General features: G+C 34.7%; 1 protein-coding gene across 1 annotated transcript; it reads right to left on the minus strand.

The window, feature by feature from the left end:
• Positions 1-2,732: 2,732 nt before the first annotated feature.
• Positions 2,733-3,350, minus strand: LOC18445659 (protein S40-6). Its single transcript, XM_006855794.4, has one exon. It carries the CDS (start codon positions 3,348-3,350, stop codon positions 2,733-2,735), a length of 618 nt encoding a protein of 205 aa, XP_006855856.1.
• Positions 3,351-22,902: the final 19,552 nt, after the last annotated feature.

Here is a 22,902-nt window from a genome sequence, read left to right on the forward strand (position 1 = left end):
ATCATTATAAATATATATGTATATATCTCAAATTAAGTATCTAGAACTCAAGTTAAGTATCTAGAAGATAGAGACCAAGTTACTTGGTCATCAAGTTATTATATTACAATTAGCTTATCTAATTGTGTGATTGTCTTCTATATGTACGTCTTGATGTAAGCTTTAATCCAATATAAAAAAAATGTAGCCGATTGGGGCTTTTGATCTATAATTCTAAGGTTTCGGTCTGAACTGTGTAAATGTTCGATTCTCTCTTCATTCTATGTTCCCACAAATTCTAACATGATATCAGAGCACAATTCTCTTGAACACCCCATCGATTTGATCTCGTTGGAGCTCCTATCGTTCGTCTTCTCTGCATAGAGCTGACCATCTCCAGTGAAGAAATTATATCCATCTTCAACAAAAAAAATTGACTCAACTTTGTGAATACGAGGAAGAAGAGCTAGAGAGAGAAACAATCTCCAAGAGGCACCTCTCCGGTATTTAAACCCCCCTCAAGCCTTTGAACCCCTATGGGTCTTACCCCCACCCGAAACCTTTTCTCATCTGAACCCCCCCCCCCCCTCAAGCCTTTGAACCCCCTCGAGCCTTACCCGCACTCGAAACCTTTTCTCTTTCCTTTCTTTGTAACCCTAGCAGATGATGAACCCAAAGCATTCGCACCCGTGGCCCTAGAACCCCAAGGAGCAGCGATAGTATCCTCTTCCTATTTGAGATCATTGAAAGAAGAGAATTGCAATATAAGGCCATGTCTTCAATGGATTGAGAACCCTGAGTCTCAGGGCAACGCTACTGTGTTCCTTGCCAAGTTCTATGGCCGTGTTGGACTCATGAATCTCATCAACGTCGGGCCTAATCATCTTCGCCCTGCTATCTTCCGATCTCTGCTGTATGAAGCCTGCGGGAGTATAGTAAACCCCATCTACGGCTCCGTGGGCCTCTTGTGGTCCGACAGCTGGCAGCTCTGCCAAGCCGATGTGCTCCGGCTGTTAAAGCTGTGTTAAAAGGCGCTCTACCAAACCGTTGTTGAAGTCGTGTTAAAAGATGTGCCGATCGTCCAAATCTCCACCAAAGCCACCGCCAATCAGGGCCAAACCATTGCCCCTCTCTACTCAAATTAGGGCATAAGCAGCATCGAGGAAGAAGAAGATCCCATCTTGTCAGCAGCTCGATTTGTTGATCTCAGTCCACCATGATTGAAGCTCCACCATTGAAGAAACATTCAATTCCATCATTTTCTCTCGCATCTCTCCCTCTCAAAACAGAACCAGAAAATGATAGAGAGAGAGAGAAAGAGCATCAATCCTTGACAGTTCTTCCACCTAAGCTTCTTAATAATTTGATTGCCGGAAAATTAGGATTTCGATATTTTATATGTAAATGATAAAAGCTTCTTGAGAAGTGGTGGTCCATAGGGATCGTATTAAATCACCCTTACTTGAACGAGAGAAAGTCTCTATGAGAGAAAGTCTCCATAAAAAAAAGTAAAGAGCTCAATAAATCACCCTTACTTGAACGAGAGAAAGTCTCTATGAGAGAAAGTCTCCATAAAAAAAAGTAAAGAACTCAATAAAAAAAGTAAGGAGCTCAATAAAGTTGTTTCTTGAAAGACTTAGAAGAAAGTAGAGAGTTCAAAAAAGGTTATTTCTTGAAAGACTAAAAAAGAGACTTTCTCTATAAGTAGAAAGTCCAAGAAAAGTTGTTTCGTAGAAGATCATGGTAACATGTTAAATTTATCATGGATTTGATCACTATTCATTTTTTTTACAACTTAGTATTTTTCAAACTCCAACTGCTTTGTGTCAAAACATCTTGAGTTTGAAAGAGAATATTAAGATATAGATATCTTGAGTTCATATAGATGTATATATATTTCTCGATAAGATTAGGTATTTAAAAGACAGAACCCAAATTACTTGATCATCAAGTTATCATATTATAATTATCTTCTTTAATTGTGTGATTATCATCTATATATATTTATTAAAATAAACTTTAATCTAATAAAATAAAAATGTAACCGGTTAAACTTTGGATCCGTAGACATAAGACTTCGATCTGAACTACATAAATGTTCTGCTCTCTCTTCATTCTATACTCCTACAAATTCTAACATTAGTCTCTCCTAATCATTAGATGTCACATTGGATATTAATAGCTCCTTAACATTAGATGTCACATTGAATAGATTGGAGTGAATCACGAAGCTAGCTGCAATTCTTTTGAACTTTAATTGTAGTTAAAACACTCATGTAACACACCCAATTCAAAATCCGACCTAACAAAGCTATTGTAACCTCCTTGTAAAAATAATAATAATAAATCCCTTTGTATTCTTCTTAAGGAAAGTTGAAAAGACAGGGGAAGGGGAAGAGGAAGGACATGGACATCGCCCGTGTTCCTTGTCTCCTTCTTCTCATCAGTCTAATAATTTTGCGAGGGTAGTCTGCATATATTCGTCTGGATTTGCAGAGCACTGCATTTCAGGTGCAAATGATTCAAGTTGGGGTGGTTCTTTCACCTCAATTAATATGCATACCGGAAGAAGAGTCCCTTGTACCAAAATCAATAAGCCCTAATAATCAATCCAAGGATTACTTTTTACAAACGAATGAGAGAGAGAGAGAGATAGGATTTGTGAATGTATTTTGGAGCTCAATGGCTGAGAAGAAGGGCCAAATCACAGCAGAGAGAAGAGTAACAGTGAGAGAGAGAAGGAAGATGTAAGTCTAGCCAAAGAAGCCTGTCCGCCTCCAAACGGCATTACGAACGCGGCTCATATCGCGGCCCTTGAGGGTGCGACCGACGCCCTCGAACACCGAGGTGGCCGTCACGGTGTTGTCCCGGCTCCTCGCCAGGTACTCGTGTGGCGGAAGCCACTCCCCCTCCTCTTCCCCTTCATCCTCCGCATCGCCCATCACTCTAGACCAGTCGGGCACATTCATCGGTGCCGACTGCACTGCCCCATGCTGCTGCTCACTCTTCTCCATCGTCATCCCGCGGAACTGCTGTATTATCCTCGCGGCCGCCGCCGGATTTGTGTGCTTGTCCTCAAAAGCTAGGGACAGGCCCCCTTTTTGCTGCCCCTCTCTCCTCGACGGCAACCACTGCTTCGCCACCGTCGGGAGAGCAGAGGACGCCGATCTTCTCATCTTCGCACCGACATCAACAGCGTCACCGTCTTCCCTGGCTGTCGATGTCGATTCAGGTTCATGGAAAGCCCAGGACCACACTTCTTCTTCCCCGAGCTCTTCCTCCGCGTTGCCATGATATGAATCATGACTATAGGAGGTGCTCAGGAGTCTATCGCTCCAATCCATCTTGCTTCGGGTGCTCACTTTCGTCATTATGCCGCAGCAATATGAAACCCAAGAGCCGGGACCTGATGCAGATGCACCACCAAATTCCCCCTTTGGAGTGCCTATTTATGAACCCCCAATTTCATTGTGCATTTAATTTGGGCCTATTTCGTGGTTCATTTAATTTGGATAGCATTTCCTTCCCTTCAGATTTTACTTTCACTGTCTCTCTAAACAAACAAAAACGTCACTTCACCTGATGTTCTCAACACTTACAAATTCCCAAACTTAACCACCAAATCATATAAGCAAATAAATGGACTCCCCTATTATCGCCAATGCTTTGGTGTGCATTGGAAATCGCAGTTATTCCCACCCTTATTTGGTGATATTATATAAAAAGGTGCGGTTTGTATAGCGTTGAGGCCCTGACAATCAAAGCAAAAAGCACCTTTAAATAGTATAAAAAAATATGGTTTTAATTTTGAAAATCTATGTGATAATTTTAAAATATATTTTTATTTTTAATTATAAAATTTAAATCTTCAAAAATAATGTAAATTTAGTAGATTTATGAAAACATGGGAATCTTGAAAATTGATGTTTCAAAAATGCATGACAAGATGCCCTATTTTCAAAACTTGAAATCGATTTTTTTTTCATGTCCATGCATCTAGAAGTTGAGATGATCAATTTGAGAATATTTGAGCATCAAAACAACCTCTTTTAATGAAATTTTTGAGGTGGGCTCTAATTTGGTTGTTTAGAGCTATGGCTCTACATAAACTTTTTCCTTGTATAAATGGTAAGGTTTGTATAAGATGTGAACAATTACCATAAATTACCATATGGTGCATATCAAAATCTCCTTTAAATGTGTATTTTCAATACCAAAACTCTTATCATGGCTTAAAAGTCTATTTTTTGTTTTATAATGAAATTGAAAACTTCAAAAATGATGCAAATCTAACAGATATATGATCACTCAAAAATCTTGAACATAAACCGTCTAAATAATGTGTTAGAAGATGACACTATATTTAATACTTAAAATTCATTTTTTATTTAAAAAAATATCAATTGGAGAATTTTCTAATAACGAAATAACTTTTTTAAAAGTACTTCACTTCTGAAACTTATATAAATTTTTTGCAATCATATAAGGACTCCACTATTGTCGTCGATGCTTTGGTGTGCATAGGAAGTCGTAGTTATTCCTATCCGTATTTGGTGCTATTATATAAAAAATTAGTGTGACAACGTGCAAATTGAACTATGATTTATTTTTACCTATATGGTGTGCCTTAAAATAATCTCCTCCCGCTTTTGGTGCTATTATATTGCATAAATATGATTCATGAAACGCCTTTAATGATTCACTTCGCACTAAAAGTAAAAAAATATACATTGCCATGATTAAATATAGTATTTAATTTTGTCGTTTTACTAACTAGATTGAAATAAAATTTCAAACACGTTTGCACTGAATTTATAAAAAATAAATTAATTAAAATATTTGAAAAATATTTTCCATAATTAAAGTATAAAGAGTTAATATATATATATATATATATATATATATATATATATATATATAGAGAGAGAGAGAGAGAGAGAGAAATGATCTTATAAGACCATCTCCTACTTATATGTGTAGGACCTCCAAAAGATTATCAATAAAGTTGTATGGATATCTAAAAAAGTCACCTCCTACATCCATGTGATAATTTTTTTAAAGATTTGTGTCAATTTTAATAGTGATCCTTTCAAGTTCTACACATAGGTAGTGGAGGATTTTATAAGATCATTACTCTTTTATTTATAATAATAATAATAATATTAAAAATAAAACATAAAAAAACAATCATGACTGTCTAACGGGAGTATGTGCACCCACCAAGTTTTATTTAACTAATGGGGAAGCTATCATTTGGGAAATTCGTATTATAGAACAAATTAAAAATAAAACATCACAAACAATAATGACTGTCTACTTTCGTTTAGAATCACTAGAAGGGAGTAGGTGCACCCATCAAGTTTCATTTAACAAATGGGGAAGCTATGATTTGGGAAATTCATCAAAATATTCTAATCTTTTAACAATTTACAGTTTTTTTAACTATTTCAATTTATGGTTATGTATATTTTAATAAATATTTTAAAATTAAATAAAAAATAAAAAGTTAAATACTTAAACTCATATAACAATTTTGATCAACATTCCTTTCTTAATTAAATAATAGGATTTGATATTATTTTCTTACTACTTTCATCCATTTATATGGACGACCCCAAATATTCCATGCCGGATACCCATTTTTTGAATCTAGACTATCCGTCAAACTCAAATAAAAATAAGACTCGGGACTTCTACGTAAAAAACAAAAAGTGGGCGTGTCAATGGGTGCAACTACTTTCGGCGAATAGTATTCAACTTCATTAAGAAGTATTATCTGGTTTTACCTTTTTCAAAAGGCCTTTTCAGGTTAAAATTAAAAGAAATTTTACATGAAACTGACAAGTGTGGTAATTAAGAATTTCTTAGCACTTCGGTGCAGCCAAAGTATAATTCTCCAAGAACTTTGTCCGTGCATTGGGGATTTATCTCTAATTAAAACAAAAACAAAAAAAGCATAGCATTATGATGAATACATCAATAGAACTTAAACAAACATTAAAATGATTTAAAAGTTTGCAACCGCATTCAAAATCAATAAGGGGTTCAAATCCAAATTATCATCAAAGGGTTTTACTTTCAAATTTTGGTATAGCTCATGTACTTTCTCAAAACTACAAAAATTGCTCTTGTTTCAGTGTTGAGATTCATGAAAAAGTAAAGGCATTTCAATAATTTAAGTCACACTGAACAAACAAGGGTACTTACATTATTTATTTGGAACCTCTCACACAAGTCAACTTGCTAAAATGCCCATGGTTGTTTGGTTTCCAACCCTTAACAATGACAACTTGGATATTTTTGAAAATCTATATTAGGATGCATCAAAGTGAAATAAAAATTTATAAGTAAACCCTCTAATGTTAATTGGATGTTTGATTTCTCCTTTTTGAGGCGTGTTTGGTGCTAGAAGTTGGCTTTACTTAAAACTATGAGGTTCTAAGTCCCTGTAAGCTAGAAATGTTGATATTTGGAAGTACTAAAATACTTATTTGATAACATCTTTGGAAGTTCTAAAGTATAAAAATTAGGCTTCATGCTCATCTAACAAAACTTTGAAATGAGTGTGTGTGAGAGAGATATGACACAAATAAAGAGAGGAAGTGAGATTATACACCTAATTCTTTCGACAGATGAGTGACAAGGCATGTAACTCCTCATCAACAAATGAGTAACAAGGCATGTAACTCGTCATCAGATACCATCTTCATGGAAGAGTTAATTCACTATGTTTTGCATCTCATTTAAATGCTCCATAATTGTCACATGCTCTTTAAATCAAATGAACTAGCTTTCGCATCAGGAAAACAATGTTGCTAGCTATTCTTTCTTTCATATAACATTCTCAACTTCTTCCATAGAGAATGTGTTGATGTTTTATTCAACACATGGTGAAATACGTTGTCATCTAAACATATTGTCGGATATACCCAACGGCTTTCCATTCTAGCTTCTTCCACTCATAATGTGTTATCTGTTTTAGTTTGGCTCCATCACCCTCAATGGGAGCGTATAGAGTTTTACACTTTGGAACTCTTCCATTTTACCCTTCTAAATTAAGTAATTATTTTCGCTTAAGCTAATTGCCATTGCTTGCATGATTCAGACATGATTATTTTTGTCTTCTTTTGGTTTTTTTTCTTTCAAAAGAAAAAACTGTACCGTATAACCAGGGTTCTGAAACCACTTGTTCGGGAAAGATAAAAATATGCGAATTTGCATAGAATTAGAAACCGACTATAGCACCAAGATTTACCTGAAAACCTTTCAAAGAAGGGAAAAAAAACAATAGGGCAGCACAAATGAAATCCACTGTGCAATAAAAGGAGTGGAGAAAAGCATGAATTGGGAATGAAACCCTACCTTGGGCCGGATCGAGTATCCCAGAACGAGCCTGAATAACCCAACCCTAACCGGCAGGTGGCTAGAATTGTTCAAAAAAATAAGATCAAGAATATCTTTAAGGAAAAATTGAAGAAAAGACATATGAGGTTAAAAAAATAGTGAAAAAAATGGATTTTGAAAATTCAATTTGTGATCCGGGGTATTTTAAAAATAATCCAGAATGAAAAGAAAAAAAAAAAAGTATCCATGGTCAAAACACTTTGAAAACTTTGCCAAAATGATAGAAAATATATATATATTTAAAAAAATACAAATACATTCATATTTTTTTAATACTTTTTTGAAATTTTTTAAGATCCCGAGGTTGATCACCAAAACAAGATGTAACCGAGCTTACTGGTTGGGTAGATCTAAAAACTGCATGCGTAGTAGAAAAATGCCCGACAAGGAAGCCTACTCGGGCAGGTCAAATAGTGGTCCAACCCTTGGCGGTTAGACGCTAAAAACCGCCTCATCCAGTGGGCGAGTCCGGGTGACCGGGACGAGTGTGGCCCTGAATAACAGCATCACAATAGTTATTCCCAAGTCCACCAGTCATAACTTGAGGATTCATGAACAAAAACTAAATAAATAAATACATGTTTACTTCTGTGTGATTAGTTCCTTTATCTTCTATTCCTTCTTACACAAGCAATCAACACTTCCTAACAAACCTTACTGGAGAATACGAGATTCACTATGTATGAAGTGCCAAACCTCTTGAGAAGTGTGGAAGAGAATTATAATTATATTTTTCCTCTTTTTCAAATTTACTATTTCTGAGTTTTATTTTCCTATAAAATAGCCTACTCCACTATAATTACTACATCCCATACAGGCTATGTTAGGGTACTTATATTATAAAGTATTTTATAATTGTACTTAATAAATTTTGGACTCGAAAGAATTTAGACATAGCACCAATAGGCGATAAAATGATAGAGAGTAGACATAGGTGGCCTGGCCATGTGTGGCTCCGACTATGTACAACACTTGTTAGGAGGTGGAGTTAGTTAAGTGGAAGGACTAAAAAGGGTAAAAAGTAAGCCCAAAAGAATGTGGTTAAAAGTAGTCCGAAAAGATATGAGAATTTATGACCTCACTGAGGATATCGCCTATAGGAGAACAAAATGGGGATCAAGATTCATGTAGCCAACCCCATAGGAAATGCTAAAATGATTATGATGATGACGACTCAACAAATTTTGGACACTTATATATCCTTGTTTTGTAATACAATATTTTTTTAATAAATTATTTTTTGTCATTAAGAGAGGTATGACATCATCCACATAGGTGTGAGATCACCTACACCTATATGGAGCATTAAATGTCACTAGTATGCTCTATCCCTTAAAAATAAGTGTTTAAAGATCCGCAAGATTTGTAAAATTTTTTGAGTTTCAAATTTTATTGGTGACGTTGAAAATTGATTTCCATTGTAAAGATTTATGTTCTTCAAATACATTTGAAATATCATCTATCTAACATTTCTCCTATTTACATAGGACACGGTTTGTATAGAGCCTAGGCTCTAAACAATCAAATTAGAGCCTACCTTTAAATAGTTTTTAATGTTGAAAATATTTGTCGTAGCCTTAAAATATATTTTTATTTTTATTTATAAAGTTTAAAGCTTAAAATATAGTGTAGATAGACAGATATATGAAAACTTGAAAATCTTGAAAATTGACGGTCCAAAAATGCATTACAAAATCCCCTATATCCCAGATTTGAAATCCATTTTTTTTTTCCTCATATCCATGCATCTTGATGCGGAGATGATCAATTTGAGGATACTTGAGCATCAAAACAACCTCTTCCAATTAAATTTTTGAGGTTGGCTCTAATTTGTTTGTTTAGAGCCTCGGCTCTATATAAACTTATCCCATTTACATATGCTTTAATCTTGATGGATTTTTAAATTAAACAAAAATATGAAAATATGTTGAATATAGATAAAAGTAAATAAGAAGTGTCAAATAATTAGATATGTAGGCGATGACACATTTCATGAGGCTGATGTTTAATCTTTTTTAATGATAAAAAAATACTCTTATTAAAAATAATATTGTATTACAAAACAATGGAATATAAATATCTAAATTTATTAAATATAATTATAAAATTATATATAGTGAGCACCCCTAATATAATCCAACGCATATTACAGTAAACTAAAATTGCATATTACAGTAAACTAAATTTTGAAGTGTCTGGAACTCCTACCAAGGCAAAGCCTCCCTTGTCCTTGGTGATTTTTCAAGGGCTAAATTGCTATTCATTCCCATCGGAGGCTTTACCCAATCAGGGTGCGGGATAGGGTGTGAGTGAGCCGGGTCCACCACCAGTTTTGACCTCATCTAAGTACTTCCAAAGTCATCTAAGTACTTCCAAAGTCTAGTGGACCCTTATCCACGTGTTGTGTGTCGAAACAACGTAACTATTCTCTCTCTAACTTATCTTTCTTTCTCTAAATCTCTCCCAGCCGGCGCTCGTCCACCATACACGTTTCCTATCGCGTAAAACAGTGTCTGGAACACCCGGAATACTTATGATGCTTCTGTGGCAATATTAATTTCATGTGGGCCCCCCTAATACGTAACACTTACCCTCATCTGCCAATAACCGGTACTTGAGCTTTTTGTGAGCAAGAGGCAAGAATAAATTGATGGGTGGGTGTATAGCATGATCATGCTCCTGCAGGAGCATACTGCATATTAATTGCCTTTAGTAAAAGCTATATTTTTATTTTTTTATTTCAATCATTGGGATCAATCTTAGAATAATTAGATATTTTCATGAAATAAAAAAGGTAGATTTTGAGTTTTTTAACTTGTAGATTTTGCCCTACAACATTTCTTGTTTATTTTAGTCATTTATTTAGTTTTTTTTTTTTTCATACATGAAACAATCGATCTCAAAAGATGTTTTTTTTGGGGTTGATGACTACACTCATGAGGTTATATCCCAGATTTTAGAGCCTAAAGGCTCATATCTTGAGACTTCCCTGAGGGAGCAAATAGACAGCATGCTCATAGGCTAAATTTGATTTGTTGTAGACTGAAAAACAGGTCCGAACAAAAATCTCCTCAAGATTGAAAACTCCCCCACTAGGTTAGCCTAGTTAGAAAGATCTTGCCACGTTGCCTAATCCGATATAAACTCATCTCAAATGAATTTTTAATTTTACATTTTATATATATATATATATATATGTTTTTTTTTTTTTTTTCAACTACATATGTTTAATGGAAGTAAACAGTGATTTTGTTTATCCTTATCACCAACCAAACTTCATCACACGGTCATAGTTATTAGGTAATGTTTTAATTTTTATTTTTTTTTACAAATCCAAATTACTTGAAATTTAGATTGTGTATACATTTTAGTGAGGCACCCTTAATAAAAATATGAAAAAAATAATTTGTAAAATGAATTATTTTTTTTATATTTTTATTAGATGCATCTCACAAAGATGTGCATCTCACAAATATGTACACACGCTCAAAATCTTATATCATTTCAATTAGTAAAAACAAAATGAAACTTGAAACACTACCGGACAACTGTGACCGTACGACCGTACAATGAAGTTTTGATGGTGATAAAGGCAGATAAAATCTCTGTTCATTTTAACCTATAGACATTTTATAGTATATATATATATATATATATATATATAGAGAGAGAGAGAGAGAGAGAGAGAGAGAGAGAGAGAGCCGTCACTGGATTGATATTGGCAACGCAAATTTTCATGCATTTATTATTAGGTGTTTTTTGTATATACGTAACCCATTAGAAAAAAAAAAATGACGATCCACAATAATTTGTGTAGTTTTCATTCATGACCGAGTAAACGGTGCACTCAATGAGACCTGAATACAGAAAACCAAAGGAAAAAGTAAAGAAAGATGAGGGGCGGGCCTCGCCACTTTCTACGGCCAGGAGGAAATGGGACGTCCTTCCCATATTCACTCTTGTCCTCATTGAATTAAACAAATCCTTATCATCTCTTTTCCTCTTCCCATCATCTTCCTCCCTACTTTTTCTCGACTATGACAATTATCTTCCCCCCCTCTTTTATTAAATGGCAATGTTGTTTTTGATATTATTGAATCAAGAACTTGGGCCCCTTCACTTCGTCGCAATGGAAGTGGGTTCCAAATAGACCCCAAGCCCTTAAATTTTCAAAATAAATAAAAATTTATCAAATATACTTAACTTTTCAAAAATTTAACAGTTCGCCTATTCCAACTCATTGCAACATGTATTTTGAAATTAAACCCCTAAATATAAATAAACTCTTAAATGGTTGAGCTCTAATATATTTCTTAATATGAGTGAGATTTGTATAAGGTGCCACACTTTAAAAAAAACAAGGTTTGTATAAGAGTAGTTCTATTCAGTGTTTTAAAAAACGCCGATATTCAATCTGGATTGTTGATATCCGATTCAGATCATCGACATCGTTCCGGTTTTGCTAATAAAATGGAATACGAGCGATTTGCGCCCAACCCAATCCAGATCGTCGACATCGTTTCGGTTTTGTTAATAAAACGGAATACGGGCGATTTGCATCCAAGAATTTGACGTCTTGATTCGTACACATTACTAATTCCTATCGAAAATGATTTTTAATCACATTGGAACTCATTAAAATACATGCCGCTTAACACACGCGAGATCAACTCATGAGTCCAGGCTCCTACACCCGTCAAGCTCACACCAACTGAGATCGTAACCTTCATTTTATACTAACTTAACCTTCCAAAATTGTCGATGTGGGCTAATTTTTTTCTTTTTTTAGCAGGCCAATCAACTGCCTTAGCATATTAAATTAGGGTGCATTGAGCATCATATGATAAAATCTTAGTTGCGCTTTTTTCATGTGAGTAATCTTAGCTGCGCTCATATGATAAAATTGCAATTAAATTAGCGTTATTTGAGCGTGTCAATTAAATAAGCATGCCTTTGAAGCATGCCATATTAAATGAGTATATCTTTTAATTTATGAATCTTAGTGTGGCATATTAATGAGCGCGCCATGTTTGCAAATTAATGTGTCATATTAAATGAGCTTCATCAACATATTTTTTTGATTAAATAAATTAATTAGCGTGCCAAATTAAAAACGGTCATATAAAAGATTTTTCTATTTATTAGTAAAATAACTTTTTTGATAGTTTTATTACCATATTTATTTATTTATTTATTTTTTTTATCTTGTAGCTATTGTGCATATTGCCGATAGGAATGTTTTTATTTTTTGAATTTTGATATCTTTATTTTTCATTTTTTTTGGGTAAGTTTTTTTTTAATTTTTTAATATCATAACATTAAAATTTATTTGGGATTTTATTTTTAATTTTAATCATATGATATGGAAGCATTTTCTAATAATTTTAATCACGTTTACTATAATATTATAATTAATAGTTATATATTGATAACCAAATCTTGTATTTTATTTATTTATTTATTTACATTATAAATTATGTATTGTATTATTTTTCTTATAGTTGTAAATAATATTTTTAAAATTAGATGATATTATTAGAAGATATTTTATATTTGTTCTCATTTGTATAGTAAAATAACTATAAAATATAAACAAAAATTTCAATTTCATTACATAATTATAATCATTTGATTGTTAATTTATAATTATCATGTGAAAATAACTTGTATTGTTCAACTTCATTGTCAATTATTTAATGCAAATACTTATTGTAAAATTTTAGGGTTCTTTAACTAATTAATTTTAAAACAATTTGTTGTATTAATCTTAGATGCCCACTAATTTAGATGATTCGCTCCTAGATCGAGTCAATGAATTGTCAAATTCAATTAATGACCCAAGCGTGACCACGATGAAGAACAACATCGTCTTTTATTTTGGTCTTAAGTCGTATTTTTATGAATTGTATGCTTTATTGTAGTCCATATATGATTATATACTTCGTCCATGATAATTATATGCTTCTCCTTTTGTGTGATGTAAATTTAATAGTTAACAATAGTTTATACAGGGAAAGAACATCTTAATATTCATATATTGATGCAAAAAAATAAAAGTTCTTAATGTAATACCCATGTTTCTTATTGGATTCCTAAACAATAACATTTATATGATTTTTAATAATTTTTTTAGATTTTTTTAAAGACCGAATCCGACCGATTTAGCCAATTCCCGATCCAAAACATTGATTTACTGATCTGGATGTTTCTTATTGGATTCCTAAACAACAACATTTATATGATTTTTAGTAATTTTTTTAGATTTTTTTAAAGACCGAATCCGACCGATTTAGCCAATTCCCGATCCAAAACATTGATTTATCGATTTGGATGGGTTTTTGAGGTGTTCGATCTAGGGCACCGATCCATTTTTTAAACCACTAATTTTACTATCGGAAATCTTTCAATGGCTTGAAAAGCCATGTTCACCATAATCATAAAATTTAAAATTTAAAATTTAAAAAATGGTGCATATCAAGCAAATCTATAAACGATTGAAAATCTTAAAAATAAACGTTGCAGATAACTTGTCACAAGATGTACTACTATTTTTAAGATTTAATTTAATTTTTTTCTTTATACCCACACAGCTCGAGATCGAGATGATGGATTGGAAGATTTTTCAACTTCGTGATACTGTTCTTTACTAGATTCTTGAGGTACCTTACTTCTAAGGTATAAAGTTCCAAACTTATATAATTTCTCAAAAAAAAAAGAAAAAGAAAAAAAAGTTCCAACCTTATATAGACTTTTGTCCTTTAATAAACTTCTCAATTAAAAGCATTAACCCCACACCCTCTCTTATGGAGGGCTCCAGCCTGCTCTTTGCCCTTTTTTTTGGGCATCAAATTCCATTGAAGGAAGAGCCCACTTGGACCAGTGTACTACATTGGCCCTTAGCACACAGACAGCAGATAGAAGGTAGGCCCACCTCTAATATGAGGGTGCTTGTCACTATTAGTGATAGCTGTTGTGGTGGGAACCACCATGAACAGTAGCTGGAGTGATGGGGCCACGACCCCCATAAACCCACAAGTGAGGAACGGCCCAATGAGTGACCCCTCATAATGCACTTTGCCTTCAATAGCATACATTATTTATTATGGTTAAGTAGCCAACCATCCAATTTGTTATGGGGAATCCCCTTATTTATTCATCAAATGCTTATAACTTCATTTTTTTAATTTGGGAAAGAGAGGAGGAAGTAGCTTGTAGATCTTATCATTGTCCGGCCAAGAATCTGTTGTTTCCCATTTTTGGGACCCAGACTTGTTGTAACCACCCAATCTCACATTCCCTCTACCCCTAGTATATTCTACTTGGATGGTTTAGCTTCAGTTCATACCAACCGGATCTCTTCTTCTGATTTTTTTATTTTTTTTATTTTTTTTGTGATATATAATGGTGAGAATAGAGGTTGGGACACTATGCTGAGGATCAACCCCCCTAACCACTACTGCTCCAATCCCATTCCCTCTAATCTTCTGAATTACAACTTCTTAGGTAGTGTATGGGAGAGTTCTTGCATTATGATGTATTGTCAGTTGAGTATGAAAGACTAACATTATCATTAACACCCATTATAGGATGAGCGAGAAATGTTGGATTTAGATGGTTTGCCCCTGTCGGTGGCAGACTTCTATAAAATAATCGCATAGAGTTATTTTCCTCAAGAATGGATAAATTTTCAACAAACCAACTCTATCAAAAAAAAAAAAAACAGATTTCTATTCTAAGAAACTCTAACAACAAATCCTTCTCTCAGCAAAAGTGAGAACTCTTGAGCCATCCATTGAGGCGCACGATTTGCATTGTGGATATTCTTAGCACTTCTAGTAATAAGAAAGAGACTTAAAGAGGTGAATTGAACTCTATACCTGGAATTGTCTAATCTACATTGTCTAAATAAAATGGACTGTATAGATTACTGCAATATTTCTAATTCCAATGTATGAGAAGTGGGATTTGTAGAAACATATATTTTCCTCATGCACTGTTAGCAGATCTGGCTTGAAATCACAAAAAATCCATGAAGAAACCAACAAAACAGACAAGAAAAGAAAAGAAAGAAATTGAAAATTAAGCGAAATGAAACATACTTGGACCAGCCCAAGTGGCCTAGGAACCCCGAAAGCTCAGAGTTAGGACCTATATCAGACCGCGGGTTGATTTACTCATTTACTTTCCCTTTTCTTAAAAAATTTTGCACCTAAGGCATGTTTTTCCTAGGACTTCATTTTGTATAGGCCATGTTTATCTTAAGGCTTTGGTTTTTGGGTTCTAAAATTGTAAAGAATTGTGATTTTAGAAAGTAGGTTTTTTCTAGGTTTTCTAGGACTCTATCTGCTGTTCTAGATAAGTCTAAATCAATTAGAATATTTTGCGAAGGTCTTAGACAGAGTAAGATTGATTTACTTGACTTGTGATAGGTTTAGAAAGGCAAGGTCAACTACCTCTCAAAAATGGAAATCTTATACAAAGTGATTTGTAGATAGAGAGATCAGGGGAGAAAGAGATAGAAGAAGTTCCCACAAAGAGGAATTCAAAAATCACCAAGACAAGTATCAAGGGGGAGGACATCAGTGTTATAATTACCGTCTTTAAGCCACATAAGACTTGAACATTATCTCCCTCGAATAGCCAAAAAGTTTTGCCCCACACCGATATCACTCTCGTCCCATTAATCATATATTAGAAAATGGTGAAATGAATAAAATTAATTTTTTACATTACCTCTCCATTTTTCAATAAATTTGCACTTCATTTCTAAACTAGAAATAGGTGTGATTTATCGTTAAGAGAATAAAACCACATAGATAGAGAGAGAGTTCCTTGGCAAGGTTGCAGAAGCGGTTGCAAAGATTGAGAGAGAGAGCTTCGTCGTGGACTAGGGTTTTTTATCTTCTCGAGCAGAACAGTGTGATGGAGGAATGGAAAGGCTATATTTTTATTTGACGCCAAAGCCCAATGAGATAAATTGTATTATTTAATTTGGCTCCAACAACACTCTCCATAAAAAAATATCCAGAGTTTCTATTCCACAATTTTGGAGGAAAAGCTCTCTCCATATTTTTGGATAAAAAACATGGAGAGGCCTCTTCGCAGTACAGGTGAATCCCACAAGTAATTGGGAGCCGAATGGGGAAAAGGGGACCTAATTCATGGAGAGACGTCTCCCAGAGAGAATTTCTCACTACCCAAACAGCCCCTTAGGAAAACAATATCATACTAAGACAAGTAGTCACACAACTAAATTGATTTTCAGTCTAAAGGTATTTCATAGTGGCCTAGCCATATCAAGATGGAGACCAATGGTTAAGGGCTCACAATACTATGTAACCAAAGAGAAGATTCTAAGCTACGACGTCCGTTATAGTCGTTAAGACAGAGAGCCAATAGTCAGAGACTTGTGATCCCAAGAGAGCCAATAGTTAGAGAGTTTGACCAATATGGGATGAATGTATGAATCCCAAGTTATAGCTTCTGGTTTAACCAATTTAGATATAGACCTACAATTCGACGGCTTTGAAGTTCATGAGATAAATGAGGAAGTCGACTAATGATTTAGTCATATCAAGTCAGAGGATGAAAGTCATAGACTTAAAGAGACATGAGATATATAAAGGGATTTTAGGCTCTAACCTACAGTTTAACCATATCAGGGTATACACAAGTGATCAAAGACTTAGAAAAATACTCATCAAAATATTATTGATAATCGAGTGTTCAATATCCACGTGAAAGACTTAGAAAAATACTCATCAAAATATTATTGATAATCGTGTGTTCAATATCCACGTGAAGAGAATAATGAACTTTGAAGGGGTAATGACACATGAGTCTCATTTATTAAGAGGCTACTTCTCAGGAGCCAAGACGATTGTGAGAGTCTTGAGCAAACATGGCTAAAAGCAAGGTTGTTAAGGACCTGTCAATGCTCATATTGATTGTGTAACATATGTTCAAATGTCATTTAGAATTATTATGAGACTTAGATTCCAGATACCAACGCAAACATTCTGGATCATGGAGAAAGAAGATAGCATTTCTCTCTTAGGCATCTACGAGTAAGCCGCTTTCTTGGCTTAGGGCTTGGTATGAAGAGTTGAGTCCCGCAAATTCTATGACTTCTGGTAATGAACGTTTTGCTATGATTATTCTTCTCATCAATTAATCCAATTATTTGATCAATATGAAAAATTTGTTGCAGCAGTAAATGAAGAGAAAGTCACCTTTCATATGTGGGTTGCCCACGTTTTTAATATAGCTCCAAATAAACTCGGGAACCCAAAATATAGTTCTGATAAAGACATTATAACCTTTCAGAATGGCATGCCAACATGATCATAATTGTTGGATGACCAGGTATACCTCACTGCCGCAAATTTGCAGTACCATAGCAATGCAATTCGATTAGAATGTTATATGTGGCCTGCGAGATGGCTTGAGGAAAGAAAATAGTGTTGGCACAACCATGCTATGCATTTTTGCTATGGCTAGGAAAACCTGCTACTGCCCTGAAGAAGTTAGGGCATCATGAGATTGGTTTTCCCATCTTTAACGTATGGATGGATAGGGGCAACATTCCTAACGCCTACAACCCAGATACTAACCTTACAACCAAGACATATCCTTATATGCTCAGAATTATGGGAAAACAAGCTCAATTCGTCAATGAGAAACAAGCCAGGTTGTTGTTCCAAGGAAAAGAATCTGTCTTTTACCCCAAACCTTTCATGTTAGGAACTTTCACGAGATAGGACTTTTTAGGATGACATCCCGATCCTAGTTGAATTAGACCTTCACTAATTCCTCAAGAATAATATATATTCGTAGCATCAGGGGAGCCATACTCCTGTATCAACTGGGAACTCAGAAAGAGCTGGAGTTGTAAAATACCGTAATGGGGATATTATTGAGAATATAAACAACCATGTTTTTGCATCTTGAAATGGGTAAATTTCATGGGCCATGTAGAAGTGAGACTGAAAATCAAACCCCAAGGCCACCACCTCCTACGCGAAAGTAATAAAGTTTGAGGACCACCGGTTTTCTTTATCTTCTTAAGAGAGTTGTTAAAGGGAATGAAATGAGTTGGGGCATAGAACCCACTTAAAAGTTGTAGATGCCTTTGTTGTGGTTGATAGTCTTGACTGATTTAGATAGTATGCATATATGAGACGATGATAAAGTTCGCACAAACTCGAAGCCTACCTGTGAAACGTAGGGCAGCAAAAATACTTGAATACTCCCCGACTATGCCCAAAATCTTATTGTTGAAAGGTTACTAACAAAATACTGCACTTTGATCCTGAGTTAGACTGCGAGGTGTTGTTGGAGTTTGATTGGGTGAAATAGGAGTAGAAAATGGTACGATTTCGAAAAATTAGATTTCGAACTGTTTTTGTTTTTGGGCACTTAGGAGCACTATCTCAAGATGATATTTGCCACCCATCGATATAGTATTTGACGCGCATAAGAAGGTAATTTGTCATTGAGATAAAGGAAAACAGAGAGGTCTTTTACAATGTTCCTAGGGTCTATGCACCCGAGTTTGGAACTCATACAATAGACACTAGAGCTTTGTTGTAATAGAAAGAGAAATAGACAAAATCAAGTAGGGAGAGAGAGGTAGCCAACTAGTTTTTCTCACTGGAATTGCAGAAAATAATCTATTGAGAGAGATGCAAGGGCTGTGAAAAGAGTATTTTTTGTATGGAAAAAGGAACTTTATATAAAGCCACAAGGTGGCTGCACATTTACTGTAGTGGTGGTTATATGCACCACCAACAGCTACAAGTTACAGGCAGCCCCTTAACTCACTTGATAGTTGATGTTACAATCTCCTTTTGCCTCCATTTCATCAATGTCTAGATGACCGTTGGGTATCTCACACGAGCTAGGTTCACAAAAAGAGAGCAAGCCACGAGCCTAGAGCTTGACCTGCACACGTGCTCGGGCAAGGGGCACCTCATGAGCCGATGAGAGCGTGCGAAGTGCGCTATCAAGTACCATTGTGCCCACGCCCTCGCACACACACTTGCACGTGCCCATTGTATGCTTCACGTGCTCTGCACATGCACCGTCTCTCTTCTTTGTACTTAGAGTATATTGCATGAGAATGTGTGCTCTTAAATACAGCTCAACAAATTCTTTCCTCTTCAAAGTGGGACTGAAACCCACATCTTTCTCTCTCTACAAAGGCATTTTAGGAAAGAACAATAAAATCAAAGTGTTGTTTTGAATACTTAAGCATTTTTTAAACAAAAAATACTAACAATTTTCTCCACTATTTAAAAATCATAAAACAAAACATAAGAAACATATAATTTGCATACCATGAAAGTATCTTTCAATTTGAACTTTCACTTAGAGTGTACACTACAAAGTCCATTAAGTACCGTGGCAGCATATAACTTTGAACCAGGTTGTTTATGTAACAGATCGGTAATATAACTCACAACTAATATTCAACTCTGGTGTCTTTTCAGGTGCCAACATATTTTGAGCCTTGTGCTTATATTCCTAATTCATAAGTGTTCTAGAAATGAGTCCATCTGATAGGAAGTGGCCTTACTTCTGCACTTATATAGGTATGTCTATCAAGAGTGCCCATGTATATAAAACAATCTGACTTATAAATATAGTCCATAGAAAATATTAAGATCATAACTCTTCCTACTAACAAACAGGTCATCACTAGACTTATCCACCGCATGGATTTCCTTAGAATGGGTGCCATTATAGTTTGTCATTTAGTGACCAAACTAACCATTCATACAATTTATTTTTACCACATTGAACCTAGAATTTTGAGGTTACAAAAGACTAAGTTGGGTTCCTACTGTAGATGATTACTCAATGGACTCTAGCCCCTTTTGTTTTGACATCGTACTAATGTCATCCTTTGCAAGGCCTTTAGTCAAAGGATCAACGAAATTTTCTTTTGATCTTACATATTCTACAGTAATCACTCCATCTCCAATTAATATTTTAATGGAGTTATGCCTTCTCGCAATATGTGTAGATTTTCCATTATATACATCATTATAAGCTCTCGCAATAGTAGCTTGATTATCACAATATATTGTGATTGCAGATATTGGCTTTGGCCATATGGGAATGTTATATAACAAATTATTTATCCATTCGGTCCCTTTGCCGGCAGAGTTTAAAGCCATAATTTCAAACTCCATAGTAGATTGTGAAACACATGTTTGTTTATTTGACCACTATGGTATCACACCACCCGCTAGTGTAAATATCTATCTCGATGTTGATAGTGAATCTTGGATTTCATTATTCCCATTAGCATCAGTATATCCTTCCACTACTCTAGGATAACCCACATATTTTATGCAATAATTAATAGTTCATTTCATGTATCTCAATACTTGATATATAGCATCCTAATGCTCTTTACTTGGGTAACTTGTATATCTACTAAGTTTCCCCACTGCATATGCAATGTCAGGCCTCGTGATAGTCATTACATACATTAAACTACTAATTACCTTAGCATATTCAAGTTGAGATATGTATATATATATATATCCCATCATTTTTCTTTAACTTAAAATGATAATCTATAGGGATAGAGACTAGCTTACTATCACTATGCTCAAATTTATTAAGCATTTTATCAATGTATTGAGATTGAGGCAAGATCAATATTTTTTCTTTTCTCACTATTTTGATATCAAGTATCACATTAACCTCTCCTAAGTCCTTCATGTCAAAGTTAGATGCGAAGAAGTTTCTAGTTTCCTCTACAATTTCTAGATTACAGCCAAATATAAGCATGTAATCTACATATAGACAAATAACGGTAACAACCTGGTCCCGCCGGTGCCAAAACAACCCTTAGACCACGGGAACACTATAACAATAAGCCTGATATTGGGCGTTCTCTAAAAAGTTTTAGAATGGCCTCAAATTGCATGAAATGATATTTTTGGATGCCCTAATGACACATATAAAGTTTTGTCGTGTTCTGACAAGTTTTGAGCTAATCAGGAGGAAACTTAGTTTTCAAATCTATTTTCTATCATGCTAAAAATGGACCATATAACTACAAACCCATTTTTTAGGTATCAAAAGAGTATCAAACTACTCTCATTGGATTCATAACATCGAAAAACCCTCAGATATCAAATTTCGGCTCAATCGGACCCTCCGGGACCATTCTGGGCTTAACTTACCAAAAAAAGGGTCGGTTTTACACCATTATGGTGCAACCTCGATGAATCAATTTCCATTTATGAAAATTGTGTTTTCTCATTTCGGGATGAATTTCAAATGCTTATAACTTGCTCATTTTGGGTCCAATTAAGCTCAAATGAGAAATGAGAGAGTTCTTAAAGTGACATATGACATGTCACGGCGTAGCCCGAAACGAGAGATTTCTTATAGTGAAGATGGGCTCGAAACATGAAAATTCAGATTTTAAAATGAGAAGCATCTCATTTTTTAATAGGTTATAGCTCAAGATCTTGATGTTAGATCGTCACAAGTGTGTGTTTGTTGCGACCATACTTCAAAGAGCTTCAGTTGATATAATTTTTGCACGTGATCGGAGGCCGGATGACACAGAATTTTGAGGTCGAAGAAGACACATTTTTCGGTCGTCAGAATTCAATCTTTCGATGACTTCTCAAATTTGGAACGCGATCAAACAGAAACCAAAATGGACGAAATTTATCACAAAATAATCGTAATAGTATCCTCTTCAATTTGTAATCAAAATGAAGTCTTGGAACACCATGAATCATGCCGAATCGGTAGTCGAAGAATCATAAGTTTATAGACTTGGCCAGAGTTTGGATTCTTCCTTAAAAATCTGTTTCAAGAAGATCAATGGGTATTAAAACGTACATAATAATTAAAGCATCGATTTTACGACATTTGATTGCTCGAATTGCCACTAGAACGTCCAAAAAGCTCCTGAGACCTAGCAATGGCAAAAGGCCCATCATGGAGGGATAATTTTGTCATTTTATGAAAATTTTATAAGGGTATTTTAGTCATTAATTCCACAAACGGGATTAATATTTTTATTCATTAAATGTATAATTTTCAACAATTCTAGAGGTTTTTGGGTATCCACCCTTGTTTTGGGGTTACTTTATATAAGCAAAGTGAAGTCATTTGTAATAAGGGTGCAGTTTATATAGAGTCGAGGCTCTAAACAATCAAATTAGAGCCCACCTTCAAATAGTGTCGAGAAATATGGACATGAGAAAAAAAAGTGCCACATTTTTACGTTTCCATATCAAATAGCGCCCACCTTCAAATAGTGTCTCTTCTAGTGAAATTTTTGAGGTAGGCTCTAATTTGATTGTTTAGAGCCTAGGTTCTATATAAACTTTTCCCTTGTAATAAAGACTCTTGAGATTTTTGGAAAGTAATGAGAAGAGCTTGTGAATTCTAAGACCTTAGGCTTCTGCTTTTGCTTTGATTCCAAAACCAAGACTCAATGAGAGAGGAGAGAGAAACAATTCCTAGAGAGAGAAACTACCC

The sequence above is a fragment of the Amborella trichopoda genome, chromosome 2, assembly GCF_054954075.1.
Source record: "Amborella trichopoda isolate Santa Cruz 75 chromosome 2, AtrichopodaSantaCruz75HAP2 v2.0, whole genome shotgun sequence".
In the NCBI taxonomy this organism is placed as follows: Eukaryota; Viridiplantae; Streptophyta; class Magnoliopsida; order Amborellales; family Amborellaceae; genus Amborella; species Amborella trichopoda.

Excerpts from the sequence above, each read along its gene's own strand:
- LOC18445659 (XM_006855794.4), bottom strand. The coding sequence starts at position 3,350 with ATGACGAAAGTGAGCACCCGAAGCAAGATGGATTGGAGCGATAGACTC.